This window comes from Henckelia pumila, chromosome 3 (assembly GCF_033568475.1).
Source record: "Henckelia pumila isolate YLH828 chromosome 3, ASM3356847v2, whole genome shotgun sequence".
Lineage (NCBI taxonomy): Eukaryota > Viridiplantae > Streptophyta > Magnoliopsida > Lamiales > Gesneriaceae > Henckelia > Henckelia pumila.
The window spans coordinates 124,520,417-124,540,022 of NC_133122.1; the positions used below are offsets into that span (position 1 = coordinate 124,520,417).

At 35.0% G+C, this 19,606-nt stretch overlaps 1 protein-coding gene across 25 annotated transcripts; it reads right to left on the reverse strand.

The window, feature by feature from the left end:
* Positions 1-8,401: 8,401 nt before the first annotated feature.
* On the reverse strand, positions 8,402-12,539 carry LOC140890805 (exonuclease 1-like). Of its 25 annotated transcripts, none has more exons than XM_073298867.1 (12): positions 12,277-12,539; positions 12,053-12,107; positions 11,398-11,496; positions 11,163-11,239; positions 10,938-10,980; positions 10,725-10,834; positions 10,370-10,632; positions 10,222-10,300; positions 9,713-9,757; positions 9,350-9,465; positions 9,145-9,263; positions 8,402-8,673 (listed from the first exon to the last, which is right to left on the reverse strand). In XM_073298867.1, exons 7-12 carry the CDS (start codon positions 10,376-10,378, stop codon positions 8,583-8,585), a joined length of 459 nt encoding a protein of 152 aa, XP_073154968.1. In that variant the 5' UTR covers positions 10,379-10,632; positions 10,725-10,834; positions 10,938-10,980; positions 11,163-11,239; positions 11,398-11,496; positions 12,053-12,107; positions 12,277-12,539; the 3' UTR covers positions 8,402-8,582. The 25 variants fall into 25 exon arrangements, 22 of the variants coding, with proteins under 22 accessions (XP_073154968.1, XP_073154970.1, XP_073154976.1 ...); XM_073298869.1 differs by having other exon boundaries at positions 11,398-11,510; XM_073298875.1 differs by having other exon boundaries at positions 10,370-10,446; positions 10,545-10,632; positions 10,744-10,834; positions 12,053-12,539.
* Between the last annotated feature and the right edge of the window lie 7,067 nt (positions 12,540-19,606).

A 19,606-nucleotide genomic window follows, 5' to 3' on the forward strand; every position in this document is an offset into this window, starting at 1 on the left:
AACAATGGTCCTGGTAAAGGCTTAGTTAGTGGATCAGCAACATTATCTGCGGAGGCGACTCTGTCTAACAAGACATCTCCTCGTTCCACAGTTTCCCGGATGATGTGGTATTTTCTCAGTATATGTTTGGATTTCTGATGAGACCTTGGTTCTTTTGCCTGAGCAACGGCACCAGTGTTGTCGCAGTACACCGGGACTGGATAAACTCCATTAGGAATAACGCCCAACTCTTGGACGAAATTCCTAATCCAAACAGCTTCCTTTGCAGCATCGGATGCAGCAATATATTCTGCCTCAGTGGTTGAATCCGCAGTGCTGTTTTGCTTGGAACTCTTCCAACAAACAGCAGCACCATTGAGCATGAATATAAAACAGGAAGTTGACTTCGAATCATCAACATCGCTTTGGAAGCTAGAGTCGGTATAGCCTTCCAATTTTAGTTTTCCACCCCCATAAACCAAGAACATATTCTTAGTCTTTCTCAAATAATTGAGAATGTCTTTCACAGCTTTCCAGTGTGGAAGACCAGGATTCGATTGATATCTACTTGTAACACTAAGTGCAAAGGCCACGTCAGGACGTGTAGATATCATCGCATACATGATACTACCAATTGCAGATGCATATGGAATGCGTGTCATCGTCTCTATCTCTGCATCATTCTCGGGAGACATGGACTTGGATAGAGACACGCCATGACACATTGGTAGATGTCCTCTCTTAGACTCATCCATCGAGAACCTCTTCACGATGGTATCAATGTATGTGGACTGGGTGAGACCAAGCAATCTTTTCGATCTATCCCGATAGATTTGTATTCCCAATACAAAAGATGCTTCACCCAAGTCCTTCATCGAGAACTTACTCGATAACCATACTTAAGTTGATTGCAACATTCCTACATCATTCCCAATGAGTAGAATGTCATCAACATAAAGTACCAGGAATGTCACAGCACTCCCACTGACCTTCTTATACACACATGGTTCCTCAGGATTCTTAGTAAACCCAAACTCATTGATTGTACCATCAAATCTGAGGTTCTAGCTCCTAGATGCCTGTTTGAGACCATAGATAGATCTCTGAAGTTTGCATACTTTATGCTCACTTCCGATAGATGTGAACCCTTCAGGTTGAGACATGTAAATTTCTTCCTTAATATCCCCATTAAGAAAAGCTGTCTTTACATCCATCTGCCATATTTCATAGTCATGCCATACGGCAATGGCAATCAATATCCTTATGGACTTGAACATTGCAACTGGAGAAAAAGTTTCTTCAAAGTCAACTCCTTGCCTTTGAGTATAACCTTTTGCCACCAATCGAGCCTTGAAGGTCAGAACCTTCCCATCCGTCCCAAGCTTTCTCTTGTAAATCCATTTACACCCTATAGGAACAATTCCTTCAGGTGGATCCACAAGATTCCACACTTGGTTCGAATACATGGAATTCATCTCAGATTCCATAGCTTCAAGCCACTTGGATGAATCGGCATCAGACAATGCTTCCTTGAAGGTCCTTGGATCACATCCATGGTCAGGCTCATCTTGGCCCTCTTCAAGAAGCAGACCATACCTCATAGGTGGTCTTGAGATCCTCTCGGATCTTCTAGGAGCTTGTATCTCCTCTCTTGGCTGTTTGGGTGTGGGTTCCACAATCGTGGGTGTTTCTCGAACTTCTTCGAGTTCTATCATCTCCCATTTTCTATCCAATAGAAATTCCTTCTCCAAGAAGGTTGCATTCCTAGAAACAAACACCTTTGTTTCTTTGGGATGATAGAAATAATATCCAACCGAATTCCTTGGATATCCCAAAAAATAGCATAAAATGGATCGAGCATCCAATTTATCTCCCACTATCTTCTTCACATAAGCAGGGCATCCCCATATTCTTAGATAAAAATACTTTGGAGATTTTCCCATCCATATCTCATATGGTGTCTTATCAACTGCCTTTGAATGGACATTGTTCAACAACAGTACCGCTGTCTCAAGTGCATATCCCCAAAAGGATGGCGGCAACTCTGTGAACCCCATCATAGACCGAACCATGTCCATCAAAGTTCGATTACGACATTCTAAAATACCATTCAACTGAGGTGTACCAGGAGGAGTCCACTGTGAGAGAATCACATTCTCCCTAAGATACTCTTGGAATTCAGTACTCAAGTACTCACCACCTCGATCCGATCAAAGTGCCTTGATGCTTCGTCCCAATTGTTTTTCTACTTCATTTCTGAATTCTTTGAACTTTTCAAAAGCTTCAGATTTGTATTTCATCAAATACACATACCCATACCTAGAGAAGTCATCGGTAAAGGTAATGAAGTAAGAATGTCCGTGCTTAGTGGTGATGCTAAGTGGACCACACACATCTGTATGGATCAAATCCAACAGTCCCTTGGCTCGCTCCACATGGCCCTTAAAGGGAATTTTGGTCATCTTTCCTTTTAGACAGGGTTCACAAGTAGTAAGAGAATTAATATCAGACATATCAAACATGCCTTCTCTCACTAGCTTGTTCATCCTTTTAAAAGATATATGACCTAATCGAGCATGCCATAAGTGTGCTGAATTTAGAGTATCTTGTTTTCTTTTGGATGTTGTTGATATCTCTTGGATATTATACATAGGAATATCTTTCAATTTTAAATTATAGAGATCATTTTCCAATTGTCCTGTACCAATTAAACATTCATTCTTGTAAATATTGCAAACACCTTTGCCAAATAAACAAGAATATCCATCTTTATCAAGCATAGAAATGGAAACAATGTTTTTCACCAAATCTGGTACAAACAAAACATCTCTCAAACATAATTTAAAATTATTGTCCAAAAATAAGTAAACATCTCCAATAGCTTTGGCTGCAACTCTTGCCCCATTGCCCATCCTCAAGAAGGTCTCACCATCTCTGAGTTTCCTACTTCTTGTCATCACCTGCAAATCATTACAGAGATGTGAGCCACAGCCGGTATCCAATACCCAAGAAGAAGATTTAAGTGAAATATTTACTTCAATGTAGAACATACCTTTTCCAGAACCATTCTGGTCAAGATATTCCTTGCAATTACGTTTCCAATGTCCAGGTTTCTTGCAGTGATGACAGACGTCATTAGTCTTGTTAGCCTTAACTGGTGTGGCTACCACAACGGGACTCGGAGCTTGCCTCTTCAAGGGCACGTTCTTTTTGGGAGCATGGAAGGAACGCTTCTTTCCCTTCCCATGTGTTCTATTCTTTGAACCAGATGAAGATCCCACATAAAGAACCGGCTTCTCTTTCTTGATTGTGGATTCAAACGTAACAAGCATGTTAACCAACTCCTCAAGGGTTGGATCTAACTTGTTCATGTTGAAATTCACCACAAAAGGATCAAATAAGCTAGGCAGTGACAAGAGCAACACGTCTGTGGTCAACTCAGTTGGTAGCACAAGATCCATGCTAACGAGTTTTTCCACGAGCACAATCAACTTCAGGCCATGCTCATGGACCGAAGCCCCATCTCGCATGCGCAAAGTGATTAGCTCCTTGACAATCGCATGTCAAAGTGGGCGTGTTTGTTCACCAAAGAGTTCTTTGAGATGCAAATGAATGTCAGCAGCATGCTTTGCACTCTCAAAACGTCGCTGAAGCTCATCATTCATAGAAGCCTGCATATAACACTTGGCTTTCAAGTCATGGTCACACCAATCCTTGTAAGTCTGTAGCTCTTCAGGGCTACAATCAGTCGGAGCCTTATTAGGGGGCGACTCATTAAGTGTATATGCAATCCTCTCCGAGTTCAATACGATTTTCAGATTTCTTAGCCAATCGAGGTAATTTGGACCGGTCAGTAAATGTTTGTCGAGTATAGTAGATAGCGGATTGCGAATTGATGACATTGTCAAAACTTGTACTGAAAAATAATAACAGATAAATGTCAATGACTATTTTAAAATATTTAATAAGATATAAAGTGTGGACTTTAACTGTATAAATATTTACTCCCACTGTTTTGACATTTTTACTACCCTCTAGTAAAAACGGGAAACTCCTTTCCTCAGTAGGTACATAAGGTCCAATTAGCCAATTACGATTCCGAATAATATCAGCCAATCATAATTTCTAAAAGGTAGTTTCCAATTGCATCTCCATGCAACCCTTAGGTAAACTTTTGTCTCACGCTTGATTAGGACCCAATAATATGACGTCGTTCATCTTTACGTGTCAAGCCTTACCCATCGATATCGAACCTTAATAGACGGTCGCCATGAGTTCCCCCAATAATATGAGCCGAAGTCATGGGAGTTCCACGTAGTTCACATCACCATGTCAATGGATGTCACAGCTTTCGGGCATCCAAATCCCCCAATAATTTGAGCCGAGTATTGAATGCGGGTAGCGTTCGTCATGCATCCATTGTCGATGGAAGACATGGAAATTATAAACACATTTATAATTCCCCTTTTCGGGCTTGATATAAATTTTGAATCTAATTCAAAATGAGGGTTTTTAATTTTGAAAAGGTCTCATCATTAATTTTAAAGATCGCCATGTTTGATCGTATGTTTGCCGGATTCATGAAATTTTGTTATTATAAAATAATAACGCACATACTAATTAACAAGGATAATCAATCGCCCCAAAAACTATTTGGCCCGTGTGAGCCAAACACGGGCCTAGGTCCAATTTCTAGGGAATGCATGGGATGCAAATGCAACAATTACATAAGCTTCCAATATTTACATGTCTTGGATCGTCATAATTCATCATGGCCCACCATCTTCCAATCTTGAACTTCCGCTATCAAATATTTTACATTAAAATATCCATGACAAATAAGGATACATCTCATGGGGTGGAAACGGGCCATAAACCAAGCCCACTTTATAATTTGATAATTATTACAATCATTCAACACAAAATATCTTAGCATACACCTAGCAAATTGGTCTTGGGCTTTTAATCATCCTTCATGCATAATATCACATATCATACACCATCAATTAATTATCTCAATAATCAATTGATCAAATATTATATATCTTGGTCCAATCACTAACCACCACAATTATAAAATAAATTAACAAAATAAACAAACACCTTTGTTTACTTTCAAATTAATTTATTTATAATTGAATTTCTTGTAAATCACAATTTACTATAAATAATCAAAGTCACACTTTAACTATTTATTTTATGAGAAAAATCACATATTATAAAGTTTAATTTTTTATAAAAATCAACTATAATATATTTAACAATTTAAGGCCATGACACATGATATTCCAAAACACCTTTTGAAAAACTCAAGTCGTCATAGTCGTCACCGAAACTCCGTCGCCGGATTCCGGCCAATTTTAATTTTATTTTTTTTATTAAAAATATGGGGCAGCCCACGGCTGCCCCTAGGACACCTTAGGCTGCCCAAAACCATAAAAAAAAATATTTATAAAAACAGCCCAAAATTGATAAATCTTGATTTTCTCATGCGGTTAGAAATTGACCTCAATATAATATCCAACAAATACTACACAAAAGAGTAACCTAGGCTCTGATACCACTGTAGGGAATCGGTTAACTCGTGCCCGGAAACGTAGCGGAAATATAAAATTTTTAACAAAAGAAATCCGAGCACTTGTGTAGTATTCATAAAACTCAAACAACCATAGGGTGTTTAGAATTTTACCTATCAATCTCAAAGATTGATTTATGGCTCCAACCAAGTTGATAAACAACTAGGCTCTTGAAAAGGGTAGACTCAATCTACAAGCTTCCAAGAGCACTCCTTGCTCAAAATGGATTCAACACTTCGAGCCTCCGAATTAGGTCCACGACTAGACGATCTAAATCCGCTCTAAATATGCACTAGAATATTTAGAGAATTTAGCATTGAGATATGATTTTTTTCACCATCAAAAATGAAAGAAAAATTTGGAGAATATTTTTGGAGAGGGTTCGGCCACTTCAAAGTTGGAATGGAATGAATTGTGTAATGTGTGTATATTATATTAATGGAGAAGAATTGATTAGATACAATTAAAACCATGCATAGAAAAATGCATGACTTGCATGGAAAATTGCATCTAATCTTCCAACCCTTCAAATTCCATCACACACATACATATATATATATTATATATATATATACACGCCTATATATATATACATATATAAATATATATATTTAAAAGGTGTTTTGAACTTATTTTAATTAAATATTAAACCTAAACTCATTTAAGTTTAATCAATTAATTAAATTCAACTTGAACTCATTCAAGTATACTAGTAACAATAATTATATAACACTATTTTATTTGAGCTCTACAAGACTCAATAGTGTCTAATTATTTGTACATTAAAATTTCAACTAGTGTTAAATTAATTCAACACTTGAATTAATTAACTAAGTTCAAAATAATAGTTTAGAAAATCACCATTTTCATAAACTAATTATTTTAAGTCAACTTTTAATCTTGGAACACATTCACAAATTAAAAGTTACTTATTCCATTCGTTCTCCAATTTAGAAGTCAAACTTCTAATTTATTTTACTTATAAACTCCTTTATAAGTTGTTCAACACATTGAACTTATTTTAATCTCAACGGGATCTAGAAAGCTAGTACTTGTGTGACCCTCAATGGTTCACTGATACAACTAGCAGTGGGTTCACATCTCCATGTGATTCGGGATCAACAAGTCCCTTATATGAGCATACCCTATATATAGCTCCATTCTTATTGATCAACACATTGATAATAAGAACGTCAGAAAACTCAAGTCTGATAGTACCCAACCAGTCATGTAAACGTCTAGCAGCATCGCTTACATGACTCCCTAGGTATCAAATGATAGTGCCTGCAAGAACCAATCAATTATGGTTAGCGTACAGTACGGTCCCTTCAACTCATATATCCCGACCGATTTGACAATCATTGGTTTATCGAGAGTTGTCATTGAATCGATAACTATGTGTCATGTCGTAGTTGCATCGAAAATGTAATTCAAGAAACTTATTTCTTAATTACACTTACTCTGATCAGAGATTTCAAGCTACGTATGCATGATATAACATAGGATATCCATACCCGTAGGTAAGCGGTGAATCCCCGACTACAATGCATTGACTCCTATATGTTTCGTCACAACACCCAACATTGTCACCTGTTGACCCCAGATGAGTCGGTAAACAAGTCAAAGTGAAGCACTAGCATATAGAGTCTCCATGTTGTCCCGGGTTATAAGGACTAATGGTGTACAACCATAAACTAGGACTTCTCCACTCGATAAGTGAAAACCACTTGGAAAATTCTTAAGGGAGGGTTGTTCAGTGCACTCTACAAGGAGCACCTATTTGCATGTTTGGACATCTCCATGTCCCCTACCAATGAAACATGGTACTCACATCGCAAATACTAGTCTCAAGCTCGAGCGGCCTTTATCCTTCTTTATGGCTGCTGAATCGACTAGGAACAGTTTAGAATATACAGTATTCCAAATATGAGTTTCATGATAGTCATCACATGACCATCTCATATTCTTTCTACTATTTGTATATTCAAGGGCTTTATCTATGCAGCTTGCACGGGTATAAAGATAAAGATGTGCCAAATTAAATAATATCAAATATTATTAAGATAAAGATTGTCATACAAGAGTTCTCTCAAGGACCATCGGCCAACACATTGGCTCGACGGGCACCTACTCTAACAATTAACTGAAGTCGTAGATAGATAATTACCGAAGTAGTGTCATGTGAAGTAATATATACTGTTTTACTTCGCGTTATAACCGAAGTCGTGGCCCTGAAATTATCGAAGTCTTTGGTCGGTTCATGGAGCCAAAACCGGTTCAGGATTGGGTCGATGCCGAAGTAAAAACATATATTTTACTTCGAAAATTTCATTAATGAATGAAGTAAAAGAAAATCGTTTAGTTCGTTAATTTCATAAATTTTCGAAGTAAAAGATATGTTTGTACTTCATCGATTAATAAAATTGGCGAAGTAAAAGATATATTTATACTTCGACAATGACACTAATTGACGAAGTAGAAGTCTTTTACTTCGACGACTTAACTAATTGTCGAAGCAAAAGAATGTATTGTACTTCGGCAATTTCACTAATTGGCGAAGTAGACATTCGTTTGCTTCGTCGATTAGTGAAATTGCCGAAGTAATAGAAGACATATGCCTGCAACATTCACATTGACTGATGAAGTAAATGTTTTATTTAACTTAACATGTTACGTATTATGGTGAAGTAATTAATTCGAATGACTTCGTTGCTACGGATTTATGGTGAATTATATTATTTATTTAACTTCACCATTTAATTTTAGTGAAGCAAAAACATATGTTCCATTACATTAAAATTTAGATACAATAATGCCATAATATAAATATATTTTTGGAACTTAAAATAGACTAATAAGGTTCATAAATTATCCATACCAAAACGACGAACATCCATAAATCCACAAGTATATCCACCAAATAACCCGAAAATATACATGTATCTATAAGTATGTCTACAAAACTAAAACTGTATCAACAGAGACAAAACAAAGTATTATCCCAATGTGTATGACATATTTAGGCACCTACATAGGAGTAGACGAATTCACTCCATTCACTTCTAACTTCATCAAATTGATCTTGGTTGTAATATTAGTTTTTGATGGATCCTGCAAACTGAAATGTAAAAAAAGATAGCTCAATGTCAATAAGAATGCAATCATATTCAGGAAACAAGTAAGCATCTATAGTTTTCTTGGTGAAGTCACTTGAATGTAAAAACATCTATAAGTCTGCAGGCTTGATACATAAATTAGTACACAAAATTTACGAAATACCAATATGTTGTTAAGAAATGAGATTTGGACCTAACTCATCCGAAAAACTAAACTATGTTGGCTTTAGTGTCTTCTAACAAAACATTGCAACAACGGATTAAGAAAACATAAATAAAAGTCCTCATCTTTAAGAAACATTCTAGAGTGTTTCCCTACTTTCATCAGCCAATTAATCGTGAAAGAATTGAACTTCAGATATTTTATGGATCCTAATTCAGAAGACTTAAATGCAGCTAGAAGAAATCTAACTCATCCGACAAGTTCTTCAAGCAATCTAGTAGCAGAAGCAAGTCACAGAAAAAAAACTCACCTCTTTTTTTTTTTTGAGATGCTCACTCCATTAAAGGATTGTACGCAACCAACAGTATTAAAGACATTGTCGAGTTCTCTCTCTTCACCATTACCATATCGGTCCATCTTAAATACTACCTGCAAGAATTGGTGCGAGAAAAGTTCATGCTGAAATGTAGCAAAAACTGAGTAACATCTGATTTTGACAAGGCACGATTTCTTACAGCTGAACAACCATATACTAGTAAGTCACTGTCCTCTGAAATGACTGCTACAACCCCACCATCTTCAGCTTCAAGACCAGACAGGTACGCCAATTGTGCATCTGCCTCATATGGAGCTACAACAAATTCAATATTCTCTAATCTCAAAATCTGAAAATTAATATAGTTGGTACCATTGATGAGTCATGCATGGGCAACTTAGTTTGGAACTGGAAGTTATTATACACCCACAATATAACATATGCATCCAAAAAATATGCTAGAAGGATAAGTTCTACAGAATACTAAATTTAGGAACATAAATCTTCATGTCACATTCTACAATGTTTAGAAGCCTACAGATGAATTAACTGTCATGTTTACCTGGATAAGTTGACGTGCCATCAGCGGAGTGATGCTCACTTCCCTCTACACCATATTAACACAAATAATCAGGGTGCCTATCATACAGAAAATGACCAAATAGTATGAAGACTTGTAAGCTATTGTCGAGTGCATCATTTAGAGAGAAAAAGGAAGAAAAACTCAACTAATCAAATCCTAAGCTTGTGAACTTGTCAATTCCTTTACAAGAAAAATGGAAAACAAACAAAGGTCCTAAGTAGTTTCTGCATCTTATATTTTATGAACCCTTTTGTTCTAGAATATTTTAATTTAAAAAAAAAACAAAAAAAGACTGTCTATGATGGTTTTATATATTGCACTCGGGCATGAAGAAAATAAGTTATGTGTTTAGTTCAAAACGAAAAATAACACCTTGGCATGGAGAAATATACGCACCTAAAAAGAGCTATACTTGTTATAAAATTTTCAAATGTTCGTAAAACACCATAGACAGACAAATTAAATCTGCAACCAAAATTAATAATAACCTGCATATGAATGGACACTTATCTTCTGTGTCAAAGAAATTGTGAATATGGACACTTTTGGACCAAAATTAATAATAGCCTGCAACAAGTAAAAAATAGCAGAATCAACAGGTTGGTCATGTTAGAAGATATTCAAGTTAATAATAACCTGCAACATGTAGAAAATAGCAGAATCAACAGGTTGTTCATGTTAGAAGATGTTAGAAGATGTTCAAGTTAATTAACCTGCAACATGTAGAAAATAGCAGAATAAGCAGGTTGGTCATGTTAGAAGATATTCAAGCTCTTACCAAAGAAAATGAGGGTACCTTGTGAGAAATTACCAGGTTTTTTGTGATGCTCACTCCATTGAAGAAACAAAAATTCCAATTTCTTTTCCTCTGCCTTTGCAACAATACGCACCCTTAGAGTCTAAAATAACAAAGGCAATAGAGAAAATAATTCAGAAGTGCTACTATTTTGCATACAGTAGAAAATATAACATAAAGTTTCAGTATATATACAGAATATATCAAAATTAACATCGAACTAGGTCTCTTTTCCGCTTTTCTGCAATCTGCTCATGCTCTTGCTGCCTCAACTTTTCACTTCATTCATGTGCTCATTGTTCAGCCTACATAAACACGTGATAGTTCAAGTTAATTGACATGGAAAGAATATCGTCCTTAAAATTTTTAAAATACATAAATCTATGTTCAACTTTTATAGTCACTCACAAGCAAGGCCAAGCTAGGTAAGACAAACCCGTTGCAAAACTTCCTTGCAAAAATTCAAAAACATGTAAGTTTATGAAAATGGAAAGAAAACAATAACAATTAAAAAAAACCTAAGATACAAACTTTGTGAGTATTGTTTCACAAATCAAAGTAAACTAAAGCCCACGACATGTTGATCAAATTATAGAATAAATCAAAGGAACACTTCGAATCTAACACACTTACCAGAATAAAATGGAGAACCCCACGACATGTTGGTCAAATTCTTCAGCACAAATGAATGTAAAATTTGACCCAAAGCTCTGCTATCAACACAAGGTAAAATAAATTTCATGAAGTTACGGGGTAAGTTGACTCTTTTTTAGCAATTCTACTATCTAACATCAAAGAAACTTGCAAGATGAACTAAAATTAGTGTAGATAGTAGGTTGAGGAATATTCAAGAGATGACTTAGTTTACCTTTTAACCCACATTAGTGTACCGACAACTACATTTTTTTCCATCAATAATTGCCAACGCACCAGATCCAGGTTCCTCAGTAAATGTGCCTTCTACTACCTACAAGCAAAGTCCTTAATCCAAACTGATCAGCAGAAATACGAGAATTATTTGTACACTAGAATGTTTACTCCAAGTGCTAAACATCTTGAGTCCAGTTTATCAAGAAGAAGATTTGAACTTGTTTTTCCAAATTCCGGTTCAGTAGACACAAAACTATGATTTAATTTTGCAAGACAGAGTCACAAGTACATTGTGAATTTAATCACAATTTTCTTAGAACAGGACCACGGTTGCTTTGAAACTCAAATGAATGTTCATCTACACGGTAAAAATCAATAGCAATTAATCACGAATACCTATTATCACATTTCAAATGAACTGAAACAGAACTGAGAGTGCAGAATGAGGAAACACGGAGCTTATGCTTGGAGTTAATCATTTTCAACGTAATCACAACTATACCCAAATCCCTAATTCACCCAAAGAATCATAAAGAAAAAGCCCATAAATCTTCAATAACAGATTAATAATCAAAATGCAACAGTTTTAGTTTGCCAAATTCAAGAACTCGTCAGAAGATTTATTATAATGATGAAGCATAACAGAAACAAACCTTGGCTTCGATGACCGAGCAAAAGTTTCATCACAGTTCCTTCTCACTAATTAACCTAAATGTTCACAGGAACATACAGTTACAAGTGACGACATTAGAAGGAGCAGAAGGGAAAGAACACTTGGTTTAGTTGGACAGGGGGACGTGAAAAGCGTTTTGATGGGTTTCATTAGTAAGACCCCCAAATCGCCCAGTCCATGTAGCCACAACACCAAGATACGTGCCTTAGGAATAAGGATTTTGCTGATTGAATAGCACCAAGGCAATCGTGATGCCGAAAGTGAAATCGATCGAGAACATTGTCGGCCCATCTTCCTTTGACCGGAAAACCACGACGCAAGGTTTAGAAGCATAGAAACTCGAAATGGCTTGAGGATTTACCCAGATTCATGGCGAGGAGGCAGAAGTGACCGGAAAGAGGAACTAGAGAATGGAGATGAGAAAGCCCCTAACTTCATTAAAAGAGACGAGGAGATTTAAAAGTTAAAAAAAAGAAACTGGTTCATCCTATCCTATAGGATACTTCAGCGTAAGAAATTATAAATTTAATTTGATAACTTTTTACTTCGTCAAATACAAAATTTGAAATAAAATGTTAGTTAAAATTGTAGTGAAGCACGTGTTTTTCAATTTGCGAAGTTTAAAATATATTTTAAAGTATATTTTACTTCATTAATTTTATTATCGCAGTAAATAACTATTTATTATTTTGATAATAGTGATCGTTGAAGTAAAAAATAGTTAAGTCTTTTAAGACTTTTCTAATAGTGAAGGAGTGTTTTTGTAAAATAAATTATATACATTCACAGGAAAATTTTATTTTAAAAAAATCATATCAGTAATAAGGATATAATAATTGGCCTGCATTTTGTGATCAGGAAACTAACAAGAAAACCCCCAACACTCGTCTTCTTCCGCACATGGTTTAACTAGTCAATATCATGACCATAAGGTCTTGTTGAATTGGCCAATGTGTTGTTAATATTTACTATTATATTTTCGGGGTTTAGTTTGGATCGAGGACTAAATATTTAAATTTGTCTCGATTCCTTTTACACAAAAATTTTTACTACGTTGTATCATGTAGTAATTATTCGAGAGATGTATTTTTAACTTGATTTGATTCATAAAAAAATATTAATTTTTATTTTTTTTTTACTACAAATATGAAGCAAGACAACCCGTCTCATCAATACATCGTGTCGCGTACAAGATAGTTGTTGCTCTTTGTTCAAAAGATTGTTCCCAAAAATGGCTTGATTTATCAATATTATTTCTTCAATATATGTCCATAAGATTTCACTTAAAATAATAATCCTTTGGTGGGATTAGGGATGCAAACGAAACGAACGTGTTCGTGAGCTTTACGAGTCTGCTCGATAAATATTTGATTTGCATTCGAGCTTATCGAACTCGAGCCAAATTCGAACATGTTCGAACTTTTTTTCGAGCCGAGCTCGAGCCGAAATTACTCTGTTCGATAGTTCGAGCCTTAATATTTAATTAATATAATATAATTATATAATAAAATATATACATTTCGAGCTTTCGAACCATAATATCCGAATAGTTCACAAATAGGTTCGAATATTTCGAACCGAACTCGAACTCGAACTTCATTTCGAGCCGAACTCGAGCCAAAATATTTGAAATTATCGAACTTCGAATCGAGCTCGAACTCGAATATACTCTTATCGAGCCAAATTCGAACCTTAAAATTTTATCATTATTCGGTTCGATTCGCTTCGTTTGCACCCCTAGATGGGATGGACTGGAAAAACATACGTACGTGGTTATTGTGGCCCATTAATTTCCATTGTTTTTATGCAAATAAGTCATATTGACAATGACCAAAAGTTTTTCAGTGTTTGGAATTGGTTGGCTAGCGTGAAGACAGGAATACAGCAGTCAAATTTCTTTTCGAAAAAGGGTATTCTATTTTTCACGACAAATTATGAAATTTGAGATCGGAAAAAAAATTATGTATGAAAATACGTTCGTTAAATAATAATTGGACTTATGTTGTTTTATCTACACAGTCATTACTTACAAGTTACAACTACGTACGTTGTAGCTCAAATTTTTTCCAACTGTAAATATAAGTGTTAATGTTATAATCGTTCTTTTCCCATACAAACAATTATTGCTTCCCATATAATTTTTTTTCTCAAAACAACACTAATATATATATACATTTTAAAATATTTTAGAAAATAAATTGATAATAAAAAATATGCTGATATAGAATAGTAAAGCTTCATGTTAACCTTAAAACAGGGCCGATCCTAACAATTTTTTGGTCTGAGTCTAACTTTTAAAAGAGATCCCTAAATCATAATGTGCGTTCATATTCTGTACAAAATGATTACTATAAAACAACTCGTTTAACAGTTTAGAGCTAACAATATTAATCAAATTGTTCAGGAATTTTTTTTCTCAATTAATAGCATAACCAATTCATTCAATGATCTTTTCACATAACATGGTTTATTGAGGATATGTTTTGAAAAGCTTTAAATTTGATAAATTTTGTTTTGCACTTACAACTATAAAAAGTATAGTCAACGAGATTTTATAAACAATGTGAGTATTAGAGAAATATCCATCAATTTTTTTTCAAGTAATTCACTACATCCATTGTCGGTTTGTTTATCTTGGTAATGAGAACTCCAAGAATGTGAACTCCGAGAACAAATCGTGCTCATTAATATCAGAACAACTCTTATGAGTCATAAAATGTGTTTTTATATTGGTCCAATTACACTAATATATAATAAATTTAGGGAATAAAAAGGTTTTTTTGTTTATTGGGCACGAGAAAAATAATTTATATTTAAAAAAAATTATCAAGAGACATAGGAATAATAAAATTCATAAATAAATTTATCAAAAAGCCCAGAAATAATAAAAAAAATTTATATTAGGCAATAGGCAAATGAAAAATAATTTCCTGAGATATGAATGAAAAAAACCCAAGAATAATTAATTTATATTGGATCAATTTACACTTTTATATAATAAATGTTTTTCAAAATTATGGGCCCCGAAAAAAATGGGCCCGAGTCGGACTACTCTTCGGCCTCCAAATAGGAATGGCCCTGCCTTAAAAGGGGCCTAACGAGTGGGTAGGGAACCTACCTTCGGATCGTACGATCTAGTCATATGACGTCAGGCATGATGTCATTCTAATTAGTGAAATTTATGCACTTAATTTATATATGTTTTGACTTGGTTTTTGTGATGTATTTAGTGAATATTACGCATATTTGTTGTTGTTTTTGTGAGTTGCAAGGATTGGTGCAAAAGTAGCAAGAAGAAGCGGAATGATGCATTATGGAGTATCAACTTCAGAAAATTATTGGGAATTATTGATCTATCAAAATTCATTCTCCACCGTTCATATTAAAGCTTAGGATGTATTGAAGTTTCTGTCAAAATTTCAGCTCAATCCGACGGTTAGTTTGGGAGATATAATTTTTTAAAATTGTCGCGCGCTGCAGAACAGCACATGTGAGAAAAGGGCACGCCCGCCCGCTTTCAGGCGCGCCCTCGCCACTCCACTGCGCGCCCGCGCCGTCAGAAAGTCAGATTTTGTAATTTTTCGGGAAGGAAATTTTGAGACTTTTTTGGGATTTATTCGGCGGGCTTCGAGGACATATAAAAGGGACTTCAAGGACACAATCAAGAGAGGAGGGCCGCCGCACAACAACACACACAAATTTGAGAGATTTGAGAAGAGAAGAAGAGGCACCCAAACAAGAGAATCACACAACTACACATTCCAGTAGGTTTGGGATACGAATTTGAGACGTGGGAGCGAAAGACAAGGGATAATCGAAACACGACAGAAGAAATTCATCTGGGGACGGAGAATCAACTCTAATCTGTGATTTTATTATCTTCCTTGATTTATTTTGAGATTTTTGGATATGTCTATGTGTTTGATTATTTCATTATAAACTTATTAGTTGTTTCTAGATATTGACGGATCTTGATTGGAGTTTCATGTTTTGACTATTATTTTGCTTACTATTATTTGTTCTTAACAATTTATTTGTGTATTCTTGATTTGATTGTCTTTCAATTACTTGATCACTAATTGAATTGTTATATTTATTTGAAATCTGGCGCTCGGGAGATGAGATTTTTAATAGGATCATAGGAAACACAACCTAGGATTTTTGTAGAGGTCGGGAGACTTACAAGTTCCTTTGAGGTCACTAAAAGAGAACCATAGAACTTGATTAAATTGTTTTGTTGTTTGGTTTCTGATAGGTATATCGAAATTAGCATTAGAATAATAACATTTACTCGGCACTCGAGAGAGTCAGTAAATAACAATTAAGGGTTCTTGGCCTATAAATTGGAATAGATGATATAATCAATTGATATGATTTGCATGAATGAAAATCGAGTGATATCTTGTATCTAGAACCTGTCTCAGATCGTGTACCCAAAGTCATCCCTGAAATTCTAGATTCTTTATTTTATTTTAGTTTATTGAAATTTAAAACTTTGATTTTCTAAACAAAGTTGAGATTATTCTAATTACAGGACTTGGTGTGAATATAAATTTTCAATCCTCGTGGGAACGATACTCTACTCACTCTATATTAAAACTTGACACTCGTACGCTTGCGAGTATTTTCCACAACGAGTTTTTGGCGCCGTTGCCGGGGATTGATTCAATTTATTGTGCACTAATACTGTTACCAAGTGATCTTGATTTTGATTTAGAATTATTATTTTTATTGTCTATTTATTATTATCATTTTTTTTGTTTTATCTATGTCTGCAGTTTATTCACAGATCTTAAAGTTTTGAAAGTGCAGACGCAGTCGGGCTGAGAACTATAAACTAAGCGCTGCTTGGGAGGCAACCCAAGAATTTTTAGTATTATTTATTTATTTTGTTTATTTGATTTTTATGTGTTTATTTCTTAAATTTTTGTCCCTTGTAATTTTTTTATAGGATGTGTGGAGATGAAGTTTGGTGGTGTTACCCCTACTATACCCCAATGCGCTACAAATGACGATGAAAAGGATGACGACTACTGATGGTCGTTGTCACAGGTACGTGTATTCCTCTGCTACATAAATTGTTTATTTTACATTGAGGACAATGCACAATTTAAGTTTGGGGGGTGTTTAAAAAATTATGAAAATTTTGAAAATTTTTCATGAGTTAGTTTGAGTTGAATAAATGATGTGTACTTGTGTTGGCCTATGATAAAAATAATTTTTGGTGTTAAAAATGTTAATGTTAGCTATATTTAATCTTGAGTTCTCACCCATATGCACTATGCATTGATTGTCTAGACTCTAGTGATTAGAGAAGCTTTGTGATATTGTAAGTGAATTGGATGATTTGATTCTTAACTTTGGTGATTTATGCTTGAAACTGAGGTAGACTTCTACGAGCTTAGAAATGATTTAGGCATTAAAATATGAAAAAATTAATAATAACTCTATCTGGGTCATTGATAAGGAATTGAAATCCTAATTCTCTTGTCCTTGGCTAAGTATGCGGAATAAATAGGGTTGCAAAAGTGAAAGAATTAAGTTTTGAAAAAAATTAACAACTCCATCCGGGCTTGAAAAGTGTTTGAAATTCTATTCATTGTTCCATGCTAAGTTTGCGGAAAAAATAATGGGGTTGATGTTCCATCCGGGCTATAGACGAGGGGATTGAAATTCGAATCCTATCTTTAGTTATAGCTAAGTATGCGGGTAATTATTGGGGCTAAATAAAATAAAACCGGATGCAAAATCCGGTGATTTTATGAAAAAAAATGATATGTCGTGAACTTAGCGAGTAGAAGTTGAACTTGGTGGAGAGTGTTTTAAAACTAAAGAGCGGATATGATGATTTTGTGAAACAAACTTGTTGCATTAGTGTATCGAAAACAAGGAGGATAAACAAGATTGGCAAATCACATACACACGAAAACTCTTGAGAAAATTGGCTTACATGTGTATTTAATTTTGGAATGTAAAAATTCGGAGGCCGACTATATTACTCATTATTGTTTTGCTCGGGACTAGCAAAAGTCTAAGTTTGGGGGAATTTGATAAGTGCAATTTATGCACTTAATTTATATATGTTTTGACTTGGTTTTTGTGATGTATTTAGTGGATATTACGCATATTTTTTGTTGTTTTTGTGAGTTGCAATGATTGGTGCAAAAGTAGCAAGAAGAAGCGGAATGATGCATTATGAAGTATAAACTTCAGAAAATTATTGGGAATTATTGATGTATCAAAATCCAATCTCAACCGTTCATATTAAATTTTAGGATGTTTTAAAGTTTCTGTCAAAATTTCAGCTCAATCCGACGGTTAGTTTGAAAGATACACGCGCTGTAGAATAGCACATGCGAGAAAAGGGCACGCCCGCCCGCTTTCAGGCGCGCCCTCGCCTCTCTACTGCGCGCCCGCGCCGTCCGAAAGTCAGATTTTGTAATTTTTCGGGAAGGAAATTTTGAGACTTTTTCGGGCTTTATTCGGCGGGCTTCGAGGACATATAAAAGGGACTTCAAGGACACAATCAAGAGAGGAGGGCCGCCGCACAACAACACACACAAATTTGAGAGATTTGAGAAGAGAAGAAGAGGCACCCAAACAAGAGAATCACACAACTATGCATTCAAGTAAGCTCGGGACACGAATTTGAGACGTGGGAGCGAAAGACAAAGGATAATCGAAACACGACAGAGGAAATTCATCTGGGGACGGAGAATCAACTCTAATTTGTGATTTTATTATCTTCCTTGATTTATTTTGAGATTTTTGGATATGTCTATGTGTTTGATTATTTCATTATAAAATTATTAGTTGTTTCTAGATATTGACGGATCTTGATTGGAGTTTTATGTTTTGACTATTATTTTGCTTACTATTATATTGTTCTTAACAATTTATTTGTGTATTTTTGATTTGATTGTCTTTCAATTACTTGATCACTAATTGAATTGTTATATTTATTTGAAATCTGGCGCTCGGGAGAGGATATTTTGAATAGGATCATAGGAAACACAACGTAGGATTTTTTTAGAGGTCGGGAGACTTACAAGTTCCTTTGAGGTTACTGAAAGAGAACCATAGAACTTGATTAAATTGTTTTGTTGTTTGATTTTTGATAGGTATATCAAAATTAGCATTAGAATAATAACATGTACTCGGCACTCGGGAGAGGCAGTAAATAACAATTAAGGGTTCTTGGCCTATAAATTGGAATAGATGATATAATCAATTGATATGATTTGCATGAATGAAAATCGAGTGATATCTTGTATCTAGAACTGTAGTGACCCTGCATGGTATCACCTACTAACTGGCAACTAATAGCATGCATTAAACTTAATACAGCAAAATAAAAAAAAAACGTGCGGAAACATAACCATAATTTACATATCAGCTTAGTAATATAATCCAGGCTTAAATCTGTAGTGATACAACCATATCGAAAACTTAAACAATAAACATTATACAGCTATAACGAATCCTGCTGTATAATAAAATCCTCAAGGCTTCTGCTCCCTAGTCCTGCCTTGAA

Bases quoted from the DNA above. Each gene is read 5' to 3' on its own strand.
- LOC140890805 (XM_073298867.1), bottom strand. The intron at 9,466-9,712 runs GTAAACATGACA...AATTTGTTGTAG, and splicing joins TGGCACGTCAACTTATCCAG to CTCCATATGAGGCAGATGCA. The intron at 8,674-9,144 runs GTGAGTTTTTTT...TTTACATTTCAG, and splicing joins ATCTCAAAAAAAAAAAAGAG to TTTGCAGGATCCATCAAAAA.